This window comes from Poecilia latipinna, unplaced genomic scaffold (assembly GCF_001443285.1).
Source record: "Poecilia latipinna isolate Pla-1442-1.1 unplaced genomic scaffold, P_latipinna-1.0 Scaffold414, whole genome shotgun sequence".
NCBI classification, from domain to species: Eukaryota; Metazoa; Chordata; class Actinopteri; order Cyprinodontiformes; family Poeciliidae; genus Poecilia; species Poecilia latipinna.
In genome coordinates this window covers 140,420-158,692 of record NW_015113030.1, presented here as the reverse complement: position 1 = coordinate 158,692, position 18,273 = coordinate 140,420, and the positions used below count along the sequence as shown (strand labels likewise).

Below are 18,273 nucleotides of genomic sequence, written 5' to 3'. Positions count from 1 at the left end.
GTTGTCTGACAACAAAATGGATTAATAATCAGTAACATGATTAAAAATCAAAGATCCTGTTGTTTTACTGTTTAACAATCTGTTTGCATTTCTCCTTGAGCCGCGGCTGAGCCAGCAGTAGGCGGAGCCAAAGCTGCATCTTGTTTTAATATGGTGAACTGAAACGTTCCTGACTCATGCAGCGACTTTCACAACAGAACCGCGTCTGTTTTTAACGCCATGCAGCCTGGAGATCCTGCTCTGCTGGGATCCACTGCATCAGCGGGATTCTCTGGATTCTCTATAAACCACGTCAAACAGGAAATCTCCTCGTTTTTCTGACTAATAAACAAAATTCTTTTCAAACAGGGGTGAATCGTTCCACGTCTTTATTTTCAGAAATGATCTTATTTTGGATTCTTAGTGATTTTACTGACATTCTACTGCCCTGACACACAGGTCATCAACCTGCGGCTTCCACAGTGGTTCTCATTGATTTTGGATAAAAATTACTAATGGCCTCTGACAAATGCAAGGTTTAGCAGTTTTTTCTATTTTTTCATTATAATTGCATCTACCGACACAACAGGATGTCATGTCCTCATGTTGGGAACCTGGTGCTTTATAGTATTTTCCACAAACATCAAAACATTGCAAAAGTTTTTCAGGTGAATTCTTGCAGCTTCAGGATGAGGCAGATTTCTCTCATTTGTTCTGAGTTTTAATTAGATGTTTGGAGAGAAATCTGACTTTAATTTGACATTTTTACCACCAAACCTACTCAGATCTGAACTCCATGACTTCTGTGGAGTCCTGCCTGCTCTTGTTTGACAACGTTTCTTCATATTTTACCCGGGTTTGTGTGCAGAAAAGGCCAAACTATGATTCCTGTAAAACATTGTAAAGATGTATTTGATCATTAATCCACAGCTGTCTGTTTCCAATCAGCGCCGGGAAACAAACAGGATGACCGCATGCTAAACACACTCCCCCCCTCAAACAAGCGGACCCGTCCCGTCAGTTTCAGGATCCCCGTCCTCCGGCTCGGTGTTCGTATCATTATTCTTTCCAATCTGCTTACTCCGGCCCCTCCTTTGAACTTGTTGATGGATGTTGCACAAGCAAACCTCTGAGCTCAGGAAAACCCAAGAACTCATTATTCTGAGCAGGACTGACAATGAATCCTGTTGTTAGAGGCAGAACGGCCAGTAATGATATTGGAAAGTCAGTCTGACCGTAATTGCAGCGCGTCCATCAAAGTGAAAGGTAATGAGGAGGAATAGCAAGTCAAGGCTTTACTCACGTTGGGTCTCAGGCTCGCTGCTTGTCCGTAATACTTCTCGGCTGCTTCGTTGAGCTTGGCTTGTCTGAAAAGGGAAAAACAGGGAGAGGCGATCGTTAGTCAGTTTTATTGCTGCTGGCTTTGGCCCAGGCCTTGAACCCGGAGTGTTTACCGGTTCCCAGGGGTCATGGAGAAAATAACATGGAGGAACTGCATGAAGAAACGCAACGAGAACTTTCTGCTTTCTGCTCAAACCTGCAAATCACCCGACTCTGCTTCAGGATGAAAATCAGATTTACGGATTACAGCCTGAGGGTTCATTACTTGAGGAGTTTCAGTCAGTCATTCACATCCAGTTGATTTGGGATGTTTGGTTCACTGGATATTTAAGAAAATTCACTTCAACGAGATAAAAGAATACTGATGGATTTCAAGCGGTTATTTCAGTTCATTTTGATAAAAACCTCAAATTCAGAGTCTTCAAAAATGTTAATATTACATGAGACCAATTAAAAAGTATTTTTAACACAGAAATGTTTAGCTATGATGGTGGAGGCAGCTGCTCATTGGAGGCTACAAATAAACACAGTCATAAGTAGTCGGTGTTTATTGCAGTTCAATATATTCAAAGATATTCAAAAAAGAAAACATGATTACTTTGTCATGAGATTAAAATGAATAAATGATACAGATACAAAGAAAACGTCTCGTTTCACTGTGACAAACAGGATTTGAGGAAAGGTCGTTTGTCAGGATCTTTACCTAAAAATGCGACGCCTGAGATCAGCTCTGCAGTCGAGTCATAAATATTGTGTTTTATTTAAAGTCTGTGGCGTTTCGTTCTCAAACAGCAGCAACGTTTCCTTTATCTGAACTAATGCAGAACCACCTTCAGGATCCACAGCTGCAGGTTTTTCCCTAATGGCAGTAACGCCTAATTGCAAATAATTTCCCTCTGACAAAGTCAAGGACAGCGGCTGGACGGCTGAGTGAGCAGCGCCTGATATTACCTGGATCAAAGCCGGCGGCCGTCTGGACCCACAGCTTCATTTAGGAAGTCAAAGTCTGTTAGCGAACCGACGTCAGTGAGGACTCAGGATTCAGGTCAGAGGCTTCAGAGTGAGACTCCATAAATCCTGGTGAGTTTATAACCAATCAGATTTCTGCTGGTTTTAATTTAATGTCTTCACTTTGAACCTGGAAATTAACTGTGCTGGGCACACTTCCGCTAATCCACTAAGGTGCTAAAATCACAGCTAATTTTTGCTAACTGTGAAAACTCTTAGCGCACTTAGCTTAGCTTCTCCTAAATAAATTATTTGGCTGTTTTGTAAACTTTCAGCTAAATAAATTTTGACATCTGTGTTGAAATTTTGTATACTAACTGTCAAATCTAACTGATATTCAGGCTCTTATTTTGAAGTAGCTTTGGATTTTCCAACGACCAGCTCAAGATTTTCAGGACGTGGAGGTTTATTGAACCGATTTAACCACCTGAGAGAAAAAGTGCCTGAAAGGAGACATGGTCACACAAAGCAAAAAGTTTTGTTTTATTCTGAATTAAAACAACAACTGCTTTGTAATATTTGGCTTTACCCAACTCCTAACCATGAAACAGTTTATAATATCAGTCATAACCTGGGAAAAAGGCAAAAACCTTAAAAATTCAAACATGTACCCTGGCATTTCTACGTTCACATTTTCAGCGATGAGTTAAAGGAGGCAGGCGGGAATTATTAGTTCAGAATCCAAATGCTGACGCCCCAAAAACCCCAGAGAGCCATAAACAACATTTACACACTGGTAAGTATCTGCTTCTCCCTGTGATCTCTTCTCTTCTCCTGCACAGATTCACTTCTGTCTGCATCTAGTAGGTCTTTCCACGTCCGTGTCCAACACAAACACATAAAGAGCCGGAGCTGCAGAAGAGCAGGACCCCATGCCAAGCAGGCGGAGATGAGTTCAACCCAAGCATTGCCTGAGAAACTCCTAGGCTTCCAGTGGTCTCTACGCTGAAGTCTGTTCGCGGTGGATCCCGCAGGATCCCAACGATGACGCATGAGAAGTTTTAACTAAGATGTCTCTGCTGGTTGAAGTTGTGTTCAGCATTGACGCTTTTTCCAATCATGACTCATGTTCACCGACTCTCCGGCTGCAGAGCTTTTCTGCTCAGCCTCATCAAACAAACACATTTCCAAGTGAGACTCAGATCCAGAGACAGCTGAAGTTTGAACATCTCTCGCTGCGATGAGTTAAAGCTTCAGTTCTGGATTCCACCACCGTTCAGAGAGAGAGGGATTACAACGTCCAGCCAAGAAAATCACGCAGGCGGAGGAATGGAGTAAGCCCTCGGATAAAGCGTGCAGACACACTGCTTTCGGCCCAGCCAAGGAAAACCGTTCTGGAATACTGTGCAGCATCTGCGTGCGCGCACCTAGACCGCAGAAATCAAAAATAAGACAGAGAGAGGTCTGTGTTGACGGCCTTACCTGAGCATGTGAGCAGCGCTGAACACCACATCGAACTCCCCACCGTCGAGGCGGGCGGCCGTCTTCGCCATCTCTGCTGCTTCCAGGAGCCGTGACTCTTCCAGTAAAAACTGACCTGCAGGAGAAAACAGCAGTCCTGTTAAAACATGAGCAGATCCTCCTGAAGGCGCAGAGGGACACGCTGTAACAACGTTTACTTTGGCTCAGGCCTGCGCTGAAACACCAGATAGGAACTTTACAAACCATCCCTGTTTGGTCAGATTAGCTGACCCTGATAGATCAGTGGATGTTTGGTTAAAACGTTTCTTGGAAAAGATTTTAACTTTCATTGGCATACCTGACTTACAGTGAACCTCTGATGGGATCAAGGAGGACCAGCAAGGCTGCAGATTTAGGGATCCTTGGAAGGTCCAGAATAAAGAGGAATTATCACCGTGTTTGACTTTGTTAGCACCGTCACCGCTGAACCTCCCACTGACCTTCAGCAGATTGCCTGACTGACCTCAGGGACGTTTCTGACTGTAAAAAACTGGCTGAAGTCACAAAAAGCTCAGCGGCTTCGGAGGCTTTTTTTGTATGCATACATTTAGGTTTGGAATGTCACCAACATCGGTAAAAAATAAAATGTATCTATTTTTTACATTTCTATATTTTTTCTGGTCTTCCCTCCAACTTTCTGAGGTCCACTAGTGTCTTCATGGTAAACCCTGTGCCATAACATCTTTATTCACATAATTTTCTTATATTTTGTATTGACAGTCAGCTGACATCTTTAAAGAAAAATATGATTAATTTAACATGATAATAAAACTGAATGTTTATAAGAGATTTAAAAATGATGGAAGACAAGAGAGACGCTGAAATCGTCACGTTCCATGTCCGCATCAAACTGAAGTGAACAATGAGAGGAAGTCATCCTCTGTTCTCATAAAACTCTCTAACCACACACAGATAGAGATTCTTGATGTTTGGAGGGAGACGTGACAAAAAGGGTCAACAAACACTTGTCCAAACAGGCGTCCAAAATGTGTAAATTCCTGCCTTTGTGCAGAACGTCTTCAACAGCCAAATCAAATAACTGAGATGTGAGAATAAGAAGTCAGGATGTGTCAATTTGAAATAAAAACAGAAATCCCACCGTAATGCATGTAGCAGTTGCCCTTAGTGGGATCCAGTTGGATGGCCTTCAGGAAGTAGCGCTCAGCTTCTGTTTTCTGCCCCTGAGAGGGAAGGATTAGAAGCAGCGTCATTATTTCTGCACCCACTTCTCAAAGCTGCTCATTATGAAAACACCAAGGTCTGCTCAGCAGCCCAGACACCTCTGCATGAACCCAATGCCCTGCACCTCAACCACAGACTGCTGCAACAATAAATCCCAATAAACGGACATGAAACATGGGAACCACAAGTGTTATTCTCTCCTCCTCACGTGTCATCCGTCAAAAGTGCACAGTGTCATGTTTGGCCCAGAGAAGGCTCGTTCATTACCGCTTTAATCTGAGGGAGAAACACTTCCAGAGCAGAAGCATCGGAGGCCAGCATGTGTGTGTCTGTGTGTGTGTGGCCTGATGAAACAGGACAGTGTGTGGAAAGTGTGTGAGCGCAGCCACAGAGAACCTTATGGGTCTGCAGGGACTTGGAGACTTGGATATTTATAAGGATCACACAAGTTTTATTCAATCGAACGGTTACTCCGGCCTTTAGAGAGACGAGTGAATCAATACTGGAGGCTGTTGGAACAGCAGGTTTGAAACTCTTCAGATGCACAGAGCTCCTTTACTCTCTGCAGACTGGAACAAGGAACCAATCACAGCTCAGACCGACCAGAGCAAGCAGAAAATCTGAGGATGTTTAACACCTGAAAGCCCAGTAGACTCAGTTCGATTGGAGACGAAAACAGCAGCATCTGCTGCATCTCCAGCTGCTGTGGTTCTTTCTCTCTGCTCTGAGTCAAACCAACCTGTTCCCCTCCTGGCCTGTGGGGGCGCTGCACCAAGAACCACTGAAAAAACCTCTGAAGTGCAACGTCCTTCACCAAATGGAAACAAAAATGGAGTCAGATTTTAGCACTTGGAGGATTTCTCTTTTGTCTTTGGTAAAAGACATTTCTCCTGCTATTGCTAGGCTAATATGTTTGTTTTGTTTGTATTTACCCAGAATGCCCTGCGCTGTGGTCTCCAGTCTCCCAGGTGTTCACATATGTATTCAAACCAAACCAGAGTTTATTTCAACCGAACCCAGACCGGCGTTTGCATTCAGATTTTCCCAGCCGAACCGGACTTTCTAGACAAACGGACTGGAGTTGGATTAAGGTGGACTGGAGTTGGAATAGGGCGGACTGGAGTTGGATTAAGGCGGACTGGAGTTGGATTAAGGCGGACTGGAGTTGGATTAATGTGGACTGGAGTTGGATTAAGGCGGACTGGAGTTGGATTAAGGCGGACTGGAGTTGGATTAAGGCGGACTGAACACTTGAGTTCATGACTGTTTTATGATTACATAGTTTGAATAGTTTACATAGACTTAGAAAAACAGAACAACGTCCTCAGAGGTAGGAAAACGCAGAGAAACTTTTGCAAATAAATGTTCCTGAGATTTTAGACTGATCAGAGTCCGCCTCAAACCAGCGGACTCTGATCAAACCGCCTAAAAGCCTCGGTCCCGGTCCGGTTTGAGGCGGACTCTGACGTCTGCTTCGTGTTAGCCGCGGAAGTGACGGAAAAATGTCGGAAAAATGTCAACATGCGTCCCAGCAGGCGGCGCCTTCATGACCTGAAACCCAGGACTGATCTTCATCATGAACTCCAGATGTCAGCTACCATCCTCAGTGACTCCTCTGTGACCCCTGTGTGACCCTGTGTGACCCCTGTGTGGCCCTGCAGCAGAGCGCCATCCTGCAGCCTCCCTGCAGCTTGTGGGGAAGTGAACCTGAAACCCAGCCAGCATCTGAAGTGTCTTCATCATGAAGAGTTGTTCCTCAGGGAGCGGAGGCTGAGGGCTGCAGGCCGGTCCACTTCCTGCTCTGCGTTTGATCATTTAAACCTGCTGACATGCGAGGCGGCAGCTAAAGGCTGCGATCAGGAGCTGCATGCAGGCAGCAACGGGCAGCGGCGTCCAGACACGATGATCGTCCTGAAGGTCTGAACTCTGTTTTCACCTCAAACCAGCTCACACAGCGACTCTTAGCTCATCTGTTTGTTCAGACAGTAAAAGAACAGAAAACTCATCCAGCCTGACGCTCAAAGCCCAATTTAAACTCATTATGCAAAGATTACCAGCACGATAACACAGGCAGGTTATGCAAGAACAAAACAGGGTTTATATTCAGATTAAGACAATTTTCCTTTGCTATTACAATGATGTAAATGTAAATGGAATTATTGTTTTAGCTTTGCTATAAAGTAAAACCTGAATTTATGCCAAACTATTTTCTGGATCTGTTGAAATGAACAGAACCTCTGAACGACCAGCTCCAGGTTTTACTCCTCAGGTTCTGCATGGATTTATCAGCCGACCTCACAGTGTGATAGACATGGATCCTTAGGTGTTGCTAGGTGTTACAGACAGCTGAACTTTTCCTCTCCTTAATTTAACAGCAGAGAAAGCAGCATCGACATTTACTTTAGGTTATTAAACCTAAACTTTTAAACTTTTTGAGAACAAAGATTCCCTGCAAGATTCCAAGACTGATAAGTGAGGACAACAAGGAGAAAGCTGGACAGGCACCAATCAAACACTTGATAGCTGATCAGTGATCAATACTGAAAAATCTGATTTTATTTTCAATCATTAAATGCATCAAACTAATAATTCCCATCATTTTTCAAACATAAATACAACAAACAGAATCATCCATCCATCCATCCATCCATCCATCCATCCATCCATCCATCCATCCATCCATCCATCCATTCATTCATTCATTCATTCATTCATTCATTCATCCATCCATCCATCCATCCATCCATCCATCCATCCATCGGTAATTTTAACTTCTGTTCAGGTGGAAAATTCAGAGTTCAGGAAGTTTTCAGTAGGAATCAAAACATTGCCTTTTATTCACGTCTGTTCCTTTAGGGCCAGACAGTGAGAGAGAAAGAGATTCAATAAAAGATGAATCTTTAGAAACTTTTTCTGCTCATTGAGATGCAGAAGGAAGCCAAGCAGCTACTTTTTTATTTTTCACTATGTTTTAGGAAGTTGGCTTTCTGTTTCTTCAAAGATACAACATGAATGAGATTTCACTGAAGAAGGTTTTAATGTTGAGCTGAAACCTAAACCTGAGTTCCTGAAACGTCTGGCTGCTGCAGTGCAGCTGAATCCCCTCATCAGCAGCCTTTCATTCAGCTCTGCAGGCTGAATGAATGTCTGGCATGTTGGAGAAGAGACAAGAGGAAATGACACAGGAGGACTGGCGCTTCATTCCACCACTATCAATATTGTGATGAGGAAACCTCTCCACAGAAACATAACTGTGAAATAAGAGATAATGAGCTAAAACTAGTTGCTGCATTGAATTACAGAACATCCTGTAAGCTGAGTGTGATCCAGATTACTTATTCCGGAGCTTCAAATGAAGTCTTACTGTGATAGCCAGGAGTTTTCCGTAGGTGAGGTGAGCAGGAATGTGGTCCGGCTTGGCTCTCAGCGACTCCCTGTACCAGTGCTCCGCTTCAGGCAGCTTGTTCAGGCGCATGTAGGCTTCACCTGGGGGTCAGAAGGTCAGATCAGGCGTCACAGAGTCACAGGCCAAGACACCAAACTGCTTCCTGCTCTTCTTCTGGTGACAGTCCTCACAAACGGTGGCCGACAGGCGTAACAAGGAGCTGCAAGAGCCAGACGCTTCAAAACACACAACAGACACAACAGAAAAACACTGCAACCAAAAAATACCCAGAAAATGGACAAAAAAACCTACAACCAACAAAACAAATGCAAATGGAAAACGATGCAACAAACAAAATTCTGCAACAACAGGAGCAAGAGGGGAAACGCCACATGAGTAAAAACAGCAGCAAAAATGAAAAGCTGCAAACTCACTGACGAGAAAGTTTGTTACACTTCATGTCTTTTTCATCAGCATCTTAACTTACATATTACTGATTCCAGACTCCCCCTAGTGGCCTGGAGGACTTCCTTGTTATGTAGCGAGTTGGCAACATTTTATGCATGCAGTTGTTTTTGCAGTTTGCAGCGTTTCCCTGTTAGCATCTCCTTCCTGTGTCTGCTGATTTTTCATTCACATTTTTTTATTAATTGCAGGTTTTTGGTTCTATTCTTTGTGACTCAGTTTTTATTTGCAGCGTTTTTCTGTTGCATTTCTGTTTTTGTGTTTTGGAGTTTGCATCATCCATGTGTTTTACTGTTGATGTGTGTTTGTACGTGTCGGCCACTGCACTCATAGTCAAAGACTGACTGAGTTATTTTTACATTCCACAGACAAATACAAAAACATAAATACATAAAGTTCATCTGATGTTAGATAGCAGCCTGAAGAATTGTTTGAAACGTTCTGAACCCGTTAAAAGGTTTCCTCTGTTAACGGGTAGTTTTTCTCTCCACTGTTGCCACATGCATGCTCAGTCACAGCAATGCCTCAACACATGTGACTGCGTGCTGTCGCCCCCTGCTGGTGCAGAGGAATGAATTCAGTAAGTCAATGGCTCGATGAGCTGCTGAGTTCCTTAGAAAATTTTTAAGATTATTTTAATAATGAACTGAAAGTGATTGAACTGAAATGCCTTTGTTGAAATGGCTTTATAGAAATAAAATAAACTGAATAGAATTGAATGGAGCTGCAGTCTGGGAGGCAGTGTGTTAAAACTTGCTGATTTAAATAATGGATTATTTCATATAAATTTACAGCGGGTTAGAATTGGAAAATTAAGAATATGGCTCCATCTATTCAGCCTTGTTTTTATCAGGTTGAAAATCCATTATTTATGTTACATTATCATGAATACGGTTGCCGAGAAACTGAGATTTATAGGAGACAAACGTTTTCTTCAGAACCACACGGTTTCCATTCTGTCATTTCTTTTTCATATTCCCATGTCTACTATGCAAGTTCTGAAACTCAACCCGAGTCCTTAACCTCATTTTGGATTCAATAAGGGAGCCCTGCGGTTACTCCAATAAATAATTATTTCTGTAACTTTAATCTAATCTGAGTGTCTGTACAGTGAGGTTTATCTGGATTCTGTTATTTGCAGGTTTTTATCTCTGACCTCCTGTTTTATTGATGGCTCTGCTCCCTGGCAGAGGTTCTGTGTCTGAGATAAGCACAAAAACTAACATGCAATTAGAAGTGACACCGAGTCCAAGGAGCTGCGAACCGGTTTGAGAGTGAGCAGCATTCCTGAGCCCACCAGAGAGCGTTGGAGGGAGACCAGCAGGGTGCAGATTACCACCCAGGTCTGCCTCTGATGAAAGCTGCTGCTCGCTGGCGTCTGACAAGCAGCATGAGAGGAGCAAAGTGAGCGAAACTGGAAACAGATATGAGCACCAGAGCCAAATGTGCAAATCAGTCCAGCGAGGAAGCGGCACTAAGCAGCAGAAATCACAGATCTCTGGCCCAGCGCCTCCATTTGAAACGCCGTGTCGCCCCTTAATGGTGCCGGGAGCTTTAATCAACGTTTTGACATAATCTCCAAAGCTCTGTCATATTGTATTCTGCCAACACACAAACAAGCCCGGGGCATTACCAGGTCTGGATTACAGACATCCCAGGTTTCAACCGTTTGTCTCTTTGTGTAAATATTAAACGGCAAAGGTTTGAAAGGAAGAAGTGGGAAGGTTAGAGGAAAGATAATGAAATCAAGAGCAGAGGAATGAGTCTGAGAACAGCTGGTGTGCAGCTGCAGCCCAACAACCAGAGCTGCAGATTAAATCTGTTCAACATGTTAACAAAAACCTATTACTGCCTTGTTAAAACAGGTTTTTCTGTCAGAACGCCCCCGTTCAGGTCAAACTTCTCATTTCACAATGTGAGATGGGATAACTTTGATTTGTTTTCTGAGGCGGTTATTGAGCTATATGAATATCTTTACTTTTCTGGGTTTTTTCTTAGCTTCAGCTCAATACCATGTTGGTTTACCATTAGCTTCTGCTAATATTGTGTTGGTGCAACGCTTTAGCATTAGATCCAAATATACTGTGTCAGTATAGCACTTTAGCATTAGCTTCCCATAAATAGCGTGTTTAGCTTGTCCACCATTGCTCACAGGGAAGCAGCGTGTTTGAGGCGTTACCTTATTGCAGGTTCACAGGTATCAACCCAAACATTGTGAATGATCATAATCTGGGATTTCTCAGACTGTTTAAAGGGACAGTAATATCGATTTATTCTCATGATCCTGAAACAAAAGCACACTCACCCAGCATGTTGTAGAGGCTCTGTGGTGCAAATTGCCTTGGCATTTTCTGTATTGCTTCTTTAAACATGGAGATCGCCTCCTGCGAAATGAGAAAAAGAAGGTGGGGGATGTTTGTGTAAGAAAAAGCAGATAGATCCTCCCAGATAAAAAAAAAAAAAAAAACTGGCTGTGGGGAACAAGAGGCTGCTCCGGCGCGGCTGGGTCCGGCCAATATGAATAAATTGAGGGTCTCCGGTTGGGTGGTTCATACAGAGCTGAGCACAAAGCCTCCATCCTGCGCGTCAAGGCTGTTAGCACAACCAGAACAGTGCTGGTTACTGACGGTTGTACAGCGGATGTGGTGCATGTCAACCGACTGACCTCAGAGGACCCCCGGGGACTGTTTTAGGCTCAAGCATGCAAACAGTTTATAAAGTACAAAACCAGCAGAACTACAGCTGCAGCTTTGACTGAATCTACAGCGTCACTGCTTATGCTCAATATAAATGTGCAGCATTGGAAAAACGGCCATTTTAGCCGAGCCCACTGGGTCTTTAGGGGCATGAAATAGAGTGAATTTGTTCAGAACAGCCTGAGGATTATCTGTGCAAACACAACGTCCCTTATGACAGAAGCAATTTAAAAAAATGTCCGTATAAAAGCAAGTGTTTTACTCCCCTGAAGGCTCCGTCAGCAGCATCCTGCGTTTCGTCTCAGTTTACTGTGGTTTCAAATCATAACGCTTTTCATTATGAAGGGAATGAAAAGCACTTCAACTCCCGCAGTAGAAGGACATTTATCAGAAAAAAACATAAAAAAAAATGGATCTACACTGCTGTACAAAGTATAACATCAATATCCAACTGATAACAAAAAACTAAATGGAATTTACATAAAAAATTACAAGAATTAACAATTTATCTTACTTTAGAAATAGAAATTTCTCACTATTTTTTTTAAAGAAAATCCAGCTTATTATTGCTGCAGATTCTGACACTTAACCAGCTGATTCTGCTTACAAATGTGAGCAAAACTTTGTCATTAGATGTGTTTCCATTAAATCAGAAGCTCAAAATCACGTGAATACGTTTGTTGTTAAAAAGTTTACTGTGACCTTCCAAATGCTTCCTGTCGTCTTTGTGGTTTGATTATCTGATCCGTAAAAAGTGCTTCCATTACAGTTTTGCAAAATAGACAAATTCTGATACGGCCAAAAAACCTTTTATTAGATAATTAGAGTTCTTTTAAATGATGTTTCCATGAAGCTAATTTTATTTGTGTGACGACACGCTCAGTGGAAACGCAGAGCATGTTTGGTGCCGTCAGGTTTGCTGAAGGCGTTTCGGTGCGGTACCTCCTGCTGGCCCTGCTCATGCAGCAGCTTGCCCAGGTTGTACAGGCAGCTGGTGACTGAACTCTTGTGGGCGTGGGGGTCCTTCAGGTTCTCGTCAGGGATGTCGGCGCAGGTCAGGAAGGTCCGCTTGGCTTCATCCAGGCGGCCCTGATTCATGAGGATGATGCCCGTGTTCAAGTAGGCGGCTGCAGAAGGAAACAAGCAGGAGGTGAGGGTCAGGCTAATCCCCGGCTCCAGGCGTTTCATCATTCTAATGGACTTGGTCTTGATGCTTTTATTGCGTTATAACAGGACTGAACTGAAATCTGACTGTGACCAACTGAATGGTTTTTACAGGATTGAATTAGACTGAACTGGATTATTGCATGTATCTGCCGGGGCGTTTTGTATATGACTTTTGTGGACTGGTGCCGCATAAACAGATCGATCCAACAGCACTCAGCTCAGTGATGGCTGTTTATTGATTTCCATAATCATATTACATCCCTCAGCTGTAGATCCAGTTCTTTGTGGTCGCCTGGAACGTCCGTTTCTCTGTGCCAAACGAGTTTCATTCCTTTATCTTTCCTGACAGCAGAAACATGTTTATATCTATTAAAGCTGTCCTAACTCAGAAGGGCTGGGTGCTTGATGAAGACGTTTTTTGAAGACAGTAAAATAAAATCATGAAGGTTTTTTTTCCATCTCTTTCCTGGTAAAATCTGCATTTCTGTTTGAAACAGACAATTTTCTGGGATATAAAAATGTTTAGTTGTCTGTTCTTCCTCGGGATGCCTCAGTTTAAGAGCCGAGGTTATCCTGATCCGTCTCTGTAGATATGCTGCTGCTGCTGCTGGGAAAAACTGACCACTTTCCTCATTTTCTTCTCCTACTACTCTCCAACTTGTATTATTTGCCATTTCATCTGTTAGCTTTATGTTTTCTCAGTTAAAGAAGCGACACCTGACTCGATGCTCTGCTGGCTTGTCTTAGAAGCTTTTTTAACTAATTTGAATAATTAACTCAACTCGTTTGAAAATGAACTTGTTGTGAATTGGCTCTATAGAAATAAACTGAATTGGTTTGAATGAGTGCATGTTCCTCAGCTAATCCAAGTTTCTGAACTATGATCTTGTGAAACAGTCGACTGACTTGAATATTGATTCATATTTTTGTGGTTAATTTTTTTAAATAACCCAGTCCTTCATGGTGGTTCTGAGATATTAAAATACCATCTCTTTAGTAAGACGATATTTCATGATGGATTATCCAGTTGCTTGTATGTTTTTTGCATTTGATCATCTCTAGTTAAATCATAATATATGTGCTTCACATATATTATGTGAAACACAGTCTGAGATTTATAAAAGTTTTATTCTGCTGGGGAAAACACAAAAAAGGATAAATTTCTATTCTTCTTGTTGCAGCTGGATCGGATTAGAACTGATGAACGCTGGAATGTTTGAAACTCTTTATGGGTTTTGTTAAACTTGTGAAACTCTGTTTTTATACAATCTGGCTGAAGTTTTTCCATCTTTTCTATTTGTTTGCAGGCATTATGCCGAGTTATCTGGAGGCGCTTCTTCTGTGCGACTGACGGGATCTTCTGATCAATACCTGCTGGTGAGTAATTAGTCTCAGAGGAGCTTCCTCTTTAAAGAAAGCCTGGTGGTTAGAATAAATAAACTGGACACATCGGATCAATCTGCCAGGCTCCTAAAGACAGTAACAGCATAATGGAGGTAAAGGTTGGGAATCAAACAGTTTTCTGCTGCTTTTATCTCATTTTTTTACTCATCCTGCACATTTTTATCTGTTCCACCTGATTCTGCAGTAAACACTTTCTTTTATGCACAAAAAGACAAAACAGTCTTTCTGTATAATTTAAGCACTTTTCCAGAATTTTCAAGGTAAGTTTTCATACTTTTCCAGTACCAAAACACAAATGAACACAGAAAGGCAACAAAGTTTTAATTCACTACATGACATAACTTATTACTGCTATTAATCATTTTGGGTGTTAATATTTTACATTCAACCACAGAGACGGGATAAACAAAAATATGTAATATTTTATGTTTTGAAATCTCTGATGAGAGAACAAAACGCTAATTTAACAGAAAGAAAAAACAAAAATCACCCAATTTCAATAACTTTGTTTAATGTATAAAACATAAGCATAATAAGTGACTGATCTATTAGTCACTTATAGATCAGTCTATAAGTGACTAATAAAAATGTTCTTGCTAAGTTCTCTAGCAATGGAACTAATTGAGGTAATTCTAACAAACATAAGAAAAGTTTAGTGTGATTTAACTTCTGACTGTGTGAAAAAATGTGTCTGTAAAATATCTGGTTCAACTGTAAATAACATTTTTCAGATTTAGGCTTTTAATCAAAAAGATTTCACTTCATAACTTTAAACAGAAATCAGGCACTTTCTAAACCTTGAAAAATTCAAGTATTTTCAAGGCTTTCAAGCACCTGTGCAAACCCTGACAAAGGAAGTCATTTTAACCCTCCAATAAGCAGCCAAACAAAATGTTTTTTTGTTTTTTTAACAGAGAATAAGATGTGGGCTGAATGAAAAGCCAACAATGTGGCCTAGTTAGCTCACAATTAGGCAGTGAGTGATGGTGTAACCTTGGAAAGAACACTGTCGCATTAACATTCTGCGTTCAAAATGTCAGCAGCTCGGAATAATTAACTAACTCTGCTATCGGCTACTGCAGATTGGATAATTGCTGAATTAGAATTTCCCAGTTTTATCGCAAGCTTGATTAGATGCTCAATTACTCCGGTGGAGGAAGGATGAGACGGTCAGGACTGTTTATCTGTCATGAACTGGGAGGAAGAAATAACAGAGCAGAAGGTGAGAAAACTGAAAAAGACCAAGACTGAAGGAGGAATGAAAGCAGAAGAGCGCCGCGGCCCGAATTCATGGTGAATGACATCATGCCTGATCTGTTGACATGAGCGGGCTGAGAGAGCTGGTCACACAGCTGTGCTTGAATGCTGAGCTCCGCCGTAGACCCGCTGCCCTTTGCCATCCATTACTTCCCTTTACATAACCACAGCCTTTGTTCTCTGTTGCCTGGACACGGCACAGCCACAACCACCAGGGCTGGAGGCTGTCAATAAAAAGACAAGAGCTGTACTTACAAGCCAGCGTTGGCCGGCTCCCAATGGCCAGCTTATAGTAGTGGAGCGCCTCGGAGAACTTGTTGCTTTCCTGCAGCAGCAAACCACTGGAGCAGACAAAGAGAAACCAGGACGGCATGTGAGACGGTTTACAGCTCAACGCAGGCAGTGTGCAGAGCTAAAGCTCTGAATCAAGACAAAAGCAGCTGATAAGAGAGGGAATCAAAGAGTCCTGGTGTTCTACATTTCCTCTTTGACTAAACCGGCATCATTAATACTCCTGTCAGCCCAACAACACGATGGGGAATAGAAGACAAGAGGGCAGTTTCTCAGAGAGAACAGCTGGGATCAATGCACTCCGTCTGCAGCCACTTTACAGAAACATCCACAAGAACCAGAGGAAAATAAACCCAAACGGCACACAAGTATGAAAATAACACATACTCACAGGTTATACAGCATGTCGGCCATGTTGCTGCGGTAATACAGAGCGTTTCTGTAGGCCTGCTCAGCCTCATCCATCTTCCCCTGGCTCTTCAAAACATTTCCCAGGTTGCCCCAAGCTGACAGGCCACAGAGGAAAAGGTTAATGATGAAGACTTTATTAGAAACAGGAAGGACCTTTTGTAATAATGCTAAGTTTGTTAAGCAGTATCTTTTCTCAGGTTTAACGTCTAAAACGATGCAGTTCTGCTGCAGCTGGTGATCTCACAACAAATGTCTCTGCAGGGGAGCGCCATGAAGAAAAAACGGTTTTCCAGGGACTGAGCCTGAAAGAAGACCACCGCAGCGCTGCTGAACTGCAGTCAGCAGCAGGAACACAGACTGACAGGTGATGTTCGGCTTTTCCACTGAATACAGTTTATAAAAGATCCTTGATTAGTGAAACGCAGATTAAAACACAACAATGCTGCATGTAGAATATGTACTTTATGTGAACTCAGATTTTATCTGGCAATAAGACCTAAAATCCATAAAGTTATTAATAATCACAACATTTCACAGAACATCCCGCCTCTAATAGCTGCTGTTGGTGTCCGGATTTTGTTTAGCATAATCAGCTGTTTATTTTTCTGATCAGCTTTATAATCCAGGGACATTATTCTGATGAAAACACAAGTTCTTCATTGTTTATGTTGAAGCTTCAGTGGAAACAAATGTCCAGGGAAAAGAAGAAAAAGATGAAAACTGAATGTAGAGAAAACTAAGTTAAATGAAAAGTTAGCTCTGCTGCTGGCGCATTAGCAGAAGAGCTGAAACTGAAAGGGAAATAAAATCATAAAGTATTGTTGATTTGTTTATAGAATCATGACAAGTTTTACTACATTTGTTATATCAGTTATAAACTCAGTATCGCTGCTTTTTATTTAACTATCGGGAAGAATTGCTTGGACGGATATTTGGAAGGAGATCATATTTCAAGTGGTGCAAATGTAAATTCTGAATGATATGAATATATTTGGTCTGCTGGACAAACTGTCACTGATCTTTATGTCAACATTTGATGAATAATTTAAAACCTAAATCTCAAAACACGGAAAGAGACAAGATAATGGTAAACAGTCATTAAATGTGGGCTGATCTGTCCTGGTCTTCAGAATCTATCAGCATTTTAACCATCAAAAAGGAGAAGTTAAAACAATTCGAGCTGCAAATCCAGACTGATCTGTTTTCTTAGCAGCCTGCATCACGTTTTCTATTTAAAAAAGATTGTGTGGATTCCAGCAATCCAAACAGTTTGTGTGTCTGATGCTGGGCTCCCTTCAAATCTCATATTAGCTTTGTTGAATGTAAGGCGGGACATTGCTGCTACCGTGTTGGCCTGCCAAAACAAACAGCTGTCATGCCTCAGCTCCGCTGCAGAATCTGAAAGGGAAATTAGCAAACTCAACGTGTCCTTCTGCTGCGCCGTGAGGCCCACGCCTGCTTCCCTGCTCAGCAACTCCGCAAACTTAGCTTTGGGTTTAAATCTGCGTCTGATTAGTCTGAAGCCTTTTGAATATTTTATGTGCGGCTGGAAGTGACAGACGGGGACAGGCGAGGACGGCGTTCTGAGCAGGAAACGGCAGGAAAGCAGGAGAAAATGCGTCATCAAGACTGACAGCTCCGTTTTAACTCACTGCTGTACCGAAGGCAGGTGAATATTACCATATGCAGAATTTATTTTATCCTACTTTTCCTCTGTGCACTAAGGTCTCCGTCTATCTGTGGAGATCCTGAGTGGTGGAGACAGTTTGAAGCAGATTCACTTTAAATTATTTAGTATTGCAGAAAACCGATGGAGACAAGAACACATTGAAAGCCGAAAGACCTCCTCCAGATATCCAGACAATAAAACGTGATGTGTTGGACGCAGAGATGTCTGCTTAACTGTGTTTAAACAATTAAAGGCAAGGATTAGGACTGCTAAGACTATTTTAGTAATTGATCATTTGGTGATTAATCTGATTTTTAAAAACTGGCGCATTCTGCAGATTTTCAATTTTTTTTTTTTTTTTACAGAATTTGAACAGGTTGAAGCTAAAACTGGGTAGAATATATTCACATATAAAGTTTTTCTATATTTTTTGTACAGTTTTGGTTTAATTACACTCCTGTTGATCTTTCAGCAGATGGCCATTTTTAGAGTCTGTCCAGTTCATTACCAAATTACCGTATTTTCCGCACTATAAGACGCACCTAAAAACCTTCAAT

At 42.0% G+C, this 18,273-nt stretch overlaps 1 protein-coding gene across 1 annotated transcript in view; it reads right to left on the bottom strand.

Annotated features, from left to right (window-relative positions):
- Window positions 1-18,273, bottom strand: part of LOC106950650 (transmembrane and TPR repeat-containing protein 2-like) — a 94,753-nt gene that overhangs the window by 8,433 nt on the left and 68,047 nt on the right. The window contains exons 4-11 of the mRNA XM_015037659.1: window positions 16,028-16,142; window positions 15,601-15,686; window positions 12,460-12,644; window positions 11,127-11,205; window positions 8,336-8,457; window positions 4,889-4,970; window positions 3,751-3,865; window positions 1,283-1,346 (exon numbers count right to left, since the gene is read on the bottom strand). Of these exons, the coding sequence (XP_014893145.1) occupies window positions 1,283-1,346; window positions 3,751-3,865; window positions 4,889-4,970; window positions 8,336-8,457; window positions 11,127-11,205; window positions 12,460-12,644; window positions 15,601-15,686; window positions 16,028-16,142 (848 nt within the window). The remainder of the gene's footprint in view (window positions 1-1,282; window positions 1,347-3,750; window positions 3,866-4,888; window positions 4,971-8,335; window positions 8,458-11,126; window positions 11,206-12,459; window positions 12,645-15,600; window positions 15,687-16,027; window positions 16,143-18,273) is intronic.